Source organism: Ursus maritimus, unplaced genomic scaffold, assembly GCF_017311325.1.
Source record: "Ursus maritimus isolate PB19 unplaced genomic scaffold, ASM1731132v1 scaffold_14, whole genome shotgun sequence".
In the NCBI taxonomy this organism is placed as follows: domain Eukaryota; kingdom Metazoa; phylum Chordata; class Mammalia; order Carnivora; family Ursidae; genus Ursus; species Ursus maritimus.
Genome location: NW_024423786.1, coordinates 65,608,816 through 65,618,644, shown reverse-complemented (window position 1 = coordinate 65,618,644; position 9,829 = coordinate 65,608,816). Strand labels below are relative to the sequence as shown.

Genomic DNA, 9,829 nt, shown 5'->3' with positions numbered 1-9,829 from the left:
GAAGTCTGGCTCTATCAGTCTAGGCAGGAAGAAGCAAAATAGCTGTGGTCTGAATTTGGCTTTTAATCAAAACAAACCTTCTCTCAAATAACAAATCCAATGCCTCTGTGTAAGGCCAGGTAAGCAAGCGATGGTCCCATGGCTTCCATGACCCAAAATATTTCTCATTCTCTGCCACCTTCACTCATCTCCTTTTGCCGTGTCTGGCCACTTTAAGACATTTGTGTCCCTTGTGTCCCACTGTATATTGTCCCAGAGAAAACGCAATTATAAGGTAATTTCTAAGCTTCGACTCATTTCCAGGGTCATCATGCCTACTTCCAATTACTCTCTCAGTCTCTCCACACGCATGGGTTGTAAAGATGGGTTTTCTTTCGGAAGCCCAGGATAGACAGTACCTGCCCAGACATGTATGTATAACTCATCAGTCTCCACTAAGCACACCACAGATTTCACAATTTGTTCACCTCTGTTGATGCGTCCCTGCTGGCCGTGTCTTGCCTCCACTCTCTGCCTGTCAAATTTTCAAAGTCTCTTTTCAACTACTCTATCACTTTATACTCTTTTTTTTATGGCACTGCCTACCGCCAATTGTTTCCATTTGTTTCTGGCATCATAGTTTTGGGTTCCTTGATGGCAGGGGTTCTCCTTCACTCAGCTCTGCTACAACAGCTGGCAGAGTGCTTTCTCTACAACGAGATAATGTTTGGCGACTGGATTTTCTACATAACTTACTTGGAAGTATCCCTGCCCCTCAGAATACATGGCAATTATCCTAGACTGGAGGTAACTCACTTCCTCACTGGAGTCGTACTCTCCAACCTTGGTTAATTATGAAATGCTTATTTTCCATATATGTGAATGTCGCTGCCTGCATATGTGTACGGGAGGGGTGGCACTGAAATTAGTCCTCTGAAATATCCTTTCAAATGAGTCCTGATACTCAAGGGTTTGCTCGTTTAGTTTGACAGTGTACAATTCCCCCCCCCCTTTTTTTTTTGCCTTAACATTGTTCTTTGGGAAGATAGGATTTTAATATTAAAATATTATGTCAGGGCACCTGGGTGGCTCAGTCGGTTAAGCGTCTGCCTTCGGCTCAGGTCATGATCCCGGGGTCCTGGGATTGAGCCCCACTGCCCCTCTTTGCTTCCCTTTGCTTCGGGCTCCCTGCTCAGTGGGGAGTCTGCTTCTCCCTCTCCTTCTGCCCCTCCCCCAGCTCCTGTGCGTGTGCACTCTCTATCTCTCAAATAAATAAACAAAATTTAAAAATATAAATAAAAGATTATGTCAGAAAACATCAAAGTTTTAGTGTTTGGGCCTCAATTTCAAACCAGTTTTGAGGTCATTTGGTCCAATGAGAAATAAAAGTTGCTGGGAGGGAAAGAACCACCTTGGAAAATATCTCTCAAGGTTAAGTGGGTCAAACTGAGATTTTACAGAATAGTAGTAAGGAAAAAAAAGAAACCAGCTGGAAACTGCACTTTTAAATGATGAAAACACTTCACTCAGTCAAAACATGTTCCATTTCTATGAATTGGTGCCTAGAAACTGAAAGACATTTCAGCTCTGTGTAAACAAACGTAGGTTTGAAGACACCCAGAGCTTATAAGCATTACATTAAAAATCTGGAAACATGACCATATCCACCATTCAATATCATACTGAGTCATAATGGTAGAGCTTTTAAGATGTGGTGCACAGATCCGTAACTGTAGGTCCTGAATTTCTTTAAATGGAGATAAAATATTTTGAATTTTTAGAAGCAAAAGCAGACACAATCACTAGATAGCTAAAACGGTCGCACTTTGCCTTCTGCCACCCCTTTCCGCCATGGTGCTTCCACATCAGTGGAATGATCTTTCAAGTGGGTCATAGCAGGTTGTACAGACCACTTACAAGCAGATTTTTTGGGCGATTGTGTTCATGGTTTCAGGAAGCTAAACTGTCTTTGTACCAGCACTGAAAAGATTGATCCAGCAACAAACCATATACAGCCCACTTACTAGAACTGGGGAACTCTGAGCAGTGAAGTAAGATTGTTCTTACAGGAAGCTGCGAGTATGGGACTGAAAGGCAGAAGAGCAGCTAGCCTGAGGAACGCTCACTGTGAAAACCTCCATGTGGAGGTAGCAATTCAAACACTAAGAAAGGATGAGCTCTCTGAGAAATCAGTGCCTAGGGTCACGATCAAAGAACACTCACAGTCAGGAATGACACAAAAAAGAATCACAGACCTTTTTAAAAAAACTTCTCATTATGAAAAATTTCAGTCATAGACAATAATATAAGAATACGATGAGCTCGCATTACTTATTCCCTAGCTTCAACGATTATTCAAACCATGGCCAATCTTGTTTCATCTATACTCCCTCCCACTTCCCACTCTCTTCCCCTCTTTTTGAACAAGAAGGGACCTTTGAGATCATCTGGTTCAAAAGCCTCATTTTATAGATGAGTAAACTCAATTCCAGAAAACACAAATGATATGGCCTGAGGTTACACAGCCAAGAGGCCCATAAAACAACAATATGATAAGAGAAAAGGAAGAAAGGAGTTTCATAGAGTCACTGTGATCAACACTGCTCCGCGCTGCAGAAAGCTTGTGAATAGGTGAGGCCTAAAAACGGGATTTGGACCAAAAAGGAGTCCCTGGCTTCTGCTACCCATCTCCAACACAGACCACCAACAACACATTCCTCGCGCAGCCATTTGATAGCATCAAAACTACTGGGGGCAAAACAATTCCCAAACTCCTCTTCAGCATTTCTTTAATTAATCTCCATAATGAGTGGACACATACGATTAACTGACAGTTACTGAAAGTCAACAATATAGACGTACTGTTTTCGGCCCTGGGAGCGCAGAGACCAGCCAGAGAGGAACTGTCCCTTACCTTCACAGGGTTTATATTCTAGTTGGGAGAAACACATAATAAACCTGTATATAAATAAACAATTACAGTGGCTCCTGGGTGACTCAGTTCATGATCCCTGGGGTCCTGGGATGGAGCCCCAGAGCCTGCTTCTCCCTCTCTCCCTGCCCCCCCCCTTCATGCTCTCTCTCTCTCTCAAAGAAATAAAATCTTAAAAAAAAAAAAATTACAGACTATGCTAACCGTGGGGAAAGAAATGAGTGATGTGAGAAAAGAGGGGCAGGGGTCTACCTTAAATAGGGTGGTCTCCGAAAACGTGCCACTTGAGCTGAGACCTAGCCAAGGGCCACGGAAGCACCTACCAACTTAACAGGTAGTTGTTACAAGTCCTTTAAGTGGGAGGATGATTATCAGGGCCCAGGCTGATGGTAGAAAGCCAAAAGTTCGAGAGGGACTGTGGCCCACTATCTATAGCTGTTATCATCTGTACCATTGTATCTTTATCATGACATCATCATCGTTGTCAGCACAACCCATGGTATTGGAACAAGGCTTCTGAGTGAGGGCAAAGCGCTCGCCTGTCCTCACAAGGGAGCTTACAAGTAACTTACACTTGTAACAAGGAACTGAGGCTCTGAGAAACCGAGAAACTCGGGGCGGGGGGGAGAGACAAGGTTCTACTCCATCCTCTCTACCAGCCTCCTCACGGAAAACCGAAAGCAGCACCGGACACCACCCCTCCGGGGGAGGGGGACGGAGGCAGTGCGGACCACCGGGGCCACAGGGCAAGACCAGACCCTAGTTCCACGGCGTCTTCACTTCAGGCTGCTCCAGAGGTCACTTCCCCCCACCGGTGCCCAGCCGACCTCGCCAAGGGCTCCCAAGGTTGCAGCCAGCCGGAACCACGGCGTTGCACGTGGCAACAAGATGAGAATTTTCCCAAAGTCGTGCCCAAGGACGGGTGCCGTACCTGTCAGGAGGCGTGAGGAAACAGTGTGCGGGGATGCGGCCATTACGCAAGAGTCCCGCCGCTCCCCGGGATCCCCGTGTCCTCCTCTCTCCTCACCGGCTGCTGGGGGCCGCCATCTTCCTTCCCCGCCCCCGTGGGAGCGGAGCCGCTTCCGGTGCGTCACTTCCGGCGGGCGAGACGCGGAAGGAAAGGACTGTGACAGAAGGTGTTCGCAACGGGGCGGGCGGGAGAGTGCGGTGCCGGAGGTCTGAGGCCTGAGGTTACTTCGAGAAACGGGAGGAGCACGGTGTGGCTGAGTCTTCCCGGAAAAGTGGCCGCGCGCGGACGTCGGCCCGCGCCTCTGTTCCCCAGAGGTTTCCAGGCGTCCTCTGACCGGATCCCAGTGACGTCGTGCGAGGGGCAGGGCTGGACTGCGGGTTCCGCGCGCTTCAATTTAAAGTCACGTTTGGGACGCTTTGCAGACTGAATCGTCAAGAGAAAATGGTTCTTGGGACGATACCTCCACCTTCCAGTCTGATCAGTGGCAGCTTTACTCTTTTGGCTATCAAGCGGGCGGACCAGTGAACTCGGGGTTGCTTGTCCCTGAGCCACACCGGGGAGTGGAATCGTCAGAGTATCTCAAGATGTGGCAGGTGCGTGTGGTGGTTAGTGTCGGGCTCTGGTGAAAGGGCTGTATTCGAGTCCTCACTTCACCTCTGGCCTCTGACCTGCTTGAGCAAATTACATAAGCCCCCCCTCCCCCTAACCTCATTATCTAGCTGTATAACGGGGGTAATAACATCTATTTTATAAGGTGGTCGAGAGAATTAAATAATGTCTCTATAATGGGTAGCCAGGCACCTACTGTGGATAGGCTCAAATAAATGATCAATCCTCTGTTTTTTGTTTTTTTAATGTAGGAGTTTCACAAGTAAAAGGACGCTGAGGAAGAAAGATGCAGCTTTTGGAAAAAGGAGAGAAATAGGTAACTGCTTCTATAAGGGCAATTTGTGTGCTCATTGATAAGGTGATAGCCGTCTTGGTTCATCTCTGCTAACATTGCTAGACTCAGGATAGGAAGAGTAAGATTCTCCGGATCTGTGGGAGCTTGCGCTGTGCCAATGAGGGCGGGAGAGGTTCAGTTAATAGTCTGCGTGATGGTGTAATGTAAAAGGTATTGCAGAAATACAGATGAGGTAACAGTTCTAATTGGGTCAGGGAAGGCCTCAGAGATTTGAACTCTCTTCAGTCGGAGGACAGATTTTTCCTGCAGACTGGAAAAGGACACTCCATGAAAAGAAAAGCAGCATTAAATACTGTGTTGAAAGTTTTCAAACTCCTTATACTTTATCACGTGCTTTTATAAACATTTGGTGTTTATATCCATAGCAAGGCTTTATGAATTAACACGTTGAGCCTCAGAGTTTTCAGTGATCTGCCCAAAGTCTCCTAGCTACTGGGTTTCAGAACCAAGACCAGAACCCCTTACACCTGTTCTTCCTACCATACCATACAGCCTTGTTCACCTGAGCACCCTGAAGTGTCACAGCTTCTGTGATTTATAAAACATGGTATTTCAACATTGGCTGGCTGTCAGAATCACCCAGAGGGCTTCAAAAATTACAGATGCCTAAGCCACTTGCAGACCAATTAAATCAGAAGGGGTGTGGAATGGAAGGAAGAGACCTGTAATTTTCTTTTTAAAGCACCACAGGTGATTTTGGTACACAGAACTGAGAATTACTAGATTTCAGCTTTTTTCTTTTTCTTTCTTTCTTTTTTTTTTAACTTGACAACACAGCTATGTCTAGAAGATTGATTAACATGAATGTTATATTTCATATACTCAGAAAATACAAATTCCCAAGTGCTCTTGGTTTACGATTGACAATGTGTTGAATAGACGTGTTCCTCTTTGGCTATCAGATTTTTCCTTCATCTTAAATCCTTTCCACAAATTAATGCATAAGTTTTTATTTATTATCTTTTTTTTTTTTAAAAGATTTTGTTTATTTATTAGAACAAGCAGGAGGAGTGGCAGGCAGAGAAAGAGGGAGAGCAGGCTCCCCACTGAGCAAGGGAGCCCGATGTGGGACTTGATCCCAGGATCCTGGGATCATGACCCGAGCCAAAGGCAGACACCTACCAACTAAGCCACCCAGATGCCCCAATTTATTGAGAGAAACCAGAGTGAATGTTTTATGTGATACATGGCCTGAAAGATGGATACATCTTGGTGTGATTGGTCAGGAAGTGCATTCATCTATCTAAATGTTTGTAATTAAGTTACCCCAGGTCAATAGTCTCAAAGCATACTCTCCTGAAAAGTAATCCCCAGAAGTACTTCTAGAAAGAATAGGATTCCATGGCTGTACACAATGAGTTGGCCACCCTTAGCTGCAAGGGAAGCTGTCCCTAATCACATCGAAGTCATGTTAAATCTGGGGAAGAAGTAAGGAATGGATTTTGGGTAAACAAGTAAAAGAGTCTGCCACAGGGTCACCTGGGTGGCTCAGTTGGTTGGGTATGTGACTCTTGAGTTCGGCTTAGGTCATGATCTCAGGGTTGTGAGATCAAGCCCCAAGTCAGGCTCCGCATTTAAGATCCTCTCTCTCTCCATCCAGCTTCTGCCGCTCCTCACCTGCCCCAGCACACTTGCGCGTGCACTCTCTCTCTGTAAAAGAGTCTGTCACAATTTTGTTGAACCTGCTGTTTTCCAAACATTTTGAACACAACCCATTTTGTGAAATACCATGAAAACTTGGGAAATGCCTTATACACACACACACACACACACACACACACACACGAACAGTTTCGGGGATTGGAATATGTTTGTACTGACGGTTTTTACTTAGTCTAAGGTGAATCAGACTTCCTGATTTGAAACTATCATGTTTCATTAGACTTACTGTTACTGGACAGGTTTCTTTAGAAAACAGCCACACAGAAACCTTGTCCTTTACAATGTCGATTAATGGGACTTGGAGGGGTAGGCGTCAGACATCCATAGACCTCGACCTTTTCATTTCATAGATTTCGGAAAGTAAGGTCCAGAGAGGTTAATTTACTCTAAGTAGCAGAACCCCCTCTCCAGACATCCCGGCCAGCATTTTTCTGTGTCGTTGTAGTGTCTGTCTCATCCCTTACTCTACCTTTAGTAACTTTATAAATGAAATGATGTAAGGTGTAGATGTTACCGAGCGTGCTGCTAAGAGCCCAGCTTTTGGAAGGAAGGTCAAAGAGATTAAAATACTGGGTTTCAGGGCACCTGAGGGGTTCATTCAGCTGGGTATCTGCCTTCAGCTTGGGTCATGATCCCAGGGTCCTGGGATCGAGCCCTGCATCCTACTCCCTGCTCAGCAGGAAGTCTGCTCCTCCTCTCCCTCTATATCCCCTACCCCCCACGCTCATGCTCTCTCTCTCTCTCAAATAAATAAAATCTTAAAAAGAATACTGGGTTCGACTTCACATCTTTTCTGATTCAGTCTTTTGAGATTTCTGGTCTTCGAATTTTCTTCTCTCGGAATCTACTGCCACTACCCGTCACCTTTGATGGCTCTTCTGGTCCCATGACTTTTGGGAGTGGGTGGTGATAAGACCGGCCTCGGTATGTTCCTTGCCTGAGAGCGGTCTCCTGCTTTGAAAGGGGCCTGGAAGAGGGGTGGATGCTCAGACCCCTAGTCAAATGGGCTCCCACCAGGTCTAGCTCTGCTCACCTGAGTTAAGAGTTTCCACGTAAGTGGGTGTGTCCAGAGCCTTAATGTAATCATAAACAATGGCTTTAATGGCTTCCTCCTTTGGAAACTTAGTAAAGGTCAACTGCTACTGGCAACTCAGGTGTGAGGAAGCGTGGAGTATTTCAGCACCCTGCCCTTGGCCGTCTGGCTCTACATGACAGCGCCACCAAGTCAGGTCCGGTCAGGAGAGAGAAGTCACACCAATTACCTGAACAGGGAATTTGACATCAGAATCCGCGCGCACAAAATTGTTAACTGGGTAAACAAAAGCATGAAGAGCGATCTCTCTGGCATCACAGAAGTAGCACCTGCAGGAAGCAGCTACCACATCTCTGGCCAGGGGAACAAGAGGAAGAGGTCAGGGTTATTGCAATTTAGAAACTTCGAGGGTTTCCGGTGGGGGGAGGGGTGTTGAAGTGTTAGAAGAGTATACAAAGTAGATTCAGAGTCAGAGCAGAGAAACGGCTGTGAGTTCTTATTTGAATAGATGTTCCACTCGAAGTGTGTAGCTTAGAGTTTACAAATCAGCCTCCTATGAGCTTGACCAGGCTTAAATCAGTTCTGACCCGCGAATAGTTCCTCCGGGGTAACTGGTAACATCAGGATAGGACCTGAGTCCAAGATCGTGCCAATCAGATCCAACACCTCAGCTGGAACCGGCTGCACTTTTCCCTCTCAGCTCCCCAGGGCTGCTTCCGTACATGAGTTTTGGGATATCAGAAGGGAAAAGTGCGGTCCCAGAAAGCAGAAAAAAGAAAAGAGCAGCAGAGAGATGCACGATAGGAAATGCTAGTCACTGCCCTGGCCTTCTGCCTTCTTAAATGATGCTCTCATTTTGTGAAGGGAAGCAACACGTCCAGCCCCAGGAGGTGAATCATGATCGCCTTAAGTCCATCAGAGTAATCTAGTTCACATTTCCCACAGTTTAACTCCGGAGACGGCCATGTTACACAGTTTGGTTCGAAAGATAGGAGAGACCTGCAGGCAATGTTTCTGGAATAATTTTGTTTACTGCGAAAAAAGCCAGGCAAGCCAAGGAAGGTACTTTCTTGGCCCTTCCCTTTCATTCTCAGGAAGCCAGGCTGAGAATATAATTCCCATGTTGCAACTATGAAGTGACAAGCTTGAGGACAACAGAACAGGCAGTGGGAAGCAGGGTGGAAGAAACAGAGCCCAGTTTCTGGGTGAAATTGTTGAGCCAGGGGCACATGGGTGGCTCAGTCCATCAAGCGTCTGTCTTTGGCTCAGGTCATGATCCCAGGGTCCTGGGATCAAACCCCAAGTTGGCTCCCTGCTCAGTGGGGAGTCTTCTCCTTCTACCCCTGCCCCTCTCCCTGCTTGTGTGCTCTCTCTCTCTCTCATAAGTAAAATCTTTAAAAAATTAAAAAAAAAAAATGTTGAGCCACTGCCCTGTCTGGAACATCCATTGCAGACTTAACTGCTACAAGCATATCGTTAAGTGTAAGCTACTATGCGGTTTCCTGTTCTTTGCATCCTGGATGATCGATTCAACGAGTAGGACAGTGGAGGTGAGCAACCTGGCATTGCAGCTTGCTGAGGACAGTTGACATGGAGAAACAACTGGAATCATGTCAGATACCTGAAAAGCATGTCCTGTTCAACAAAAAAATAAAACATTTGAATATGGCGGCTGTTTCTAATTCGATATAAATCCACAGTGGTTTACATAACACCAAAATAAAAGAAGCAGTTTTGTGCAGATGCGTTTCCTGTCCTTTTGCTTGTTATTTTCTGTGTGCCTGACTCCTTTGATGATGTCAAAATATCCTGCTCCCCCACATCGGGAAAGGATTCCTTTCCTGGTCCCATCCTCGGCATCCTGGGGCCTAGTGCGAGAATATAATGAAATGTTCCAAGAGTAGCAGGAAACAAATCACTATTCATTGAGAAAATCATAACCCACTGAGAGCATCCTTAAACACATTTTTTCTATTAGCTACTAGCAACTCTTAAAAATGGTTCTTACGTATTTTGGTTAAGTGACCTATCACTGTTATGAAAACAGAGAATCCCAAGATACAAGGAGACCTACTAAAGGCAAATTAATAAGAATCCCAAAGAAGTTATTCTCACAACAATTACTCATTTATAAGCTACCAGGAAAGCATGGACATCACGTCTTTTCTGAAATGTTACTAATTCTCACCTATGGACTTACGTTCTCTCTGCATTTTTACTTTTAAGGCAGTCAAGACCAGGAAATGAAGATGTTGTGACCTCTTTTGAAATAAAGATCAATGCGTGTTT

General features: G+C 45.6%; 1 protein-coding gene and 1 long non-coding RNA gene across 3 annotated transcripts in view; one reads left to right on the top strand and one right to left on the bottom strand.

The window, feature by feature from the left end:
- Positions 1-3,997, bottom strand: part of LOC103660515 (protoheme IX farnesyltransferase, mitochondrial) — a 126,125-nt gene extending 122,128 nt beyond the window's left edge. For both annotated transcript variants that reach the window (XM_040630057.1, XM_040630056.1), the window contains exon 1: positions 3,843-3,997. In XM_040630057.1, coding sequence (XP_040485991.1) covers positions 3,843-3,885 — 43 coding nt within the window. In that variant the 5' untranslated portion in view covers positions 3,886-3,997. The remainder of the gene's footprint in view (positions 1-3,842) is intronic.
- Positions 3,998-4,020: 23 nt separating this feature from the next.
- On the top strand, positions 4,021-9,280 carry LOC103660409. Its single transcript, XR_567801.2, has 2 exons — positions 4,021-4,474; positions 4,742-9,280. It is a non-coding gene; the product is annotated as an uncharacterized LOC103660409 (long non-coding RNA).
- The last annotated feature ends 549 nt before the right edge of the window (positions 9,281-9,829 follow it).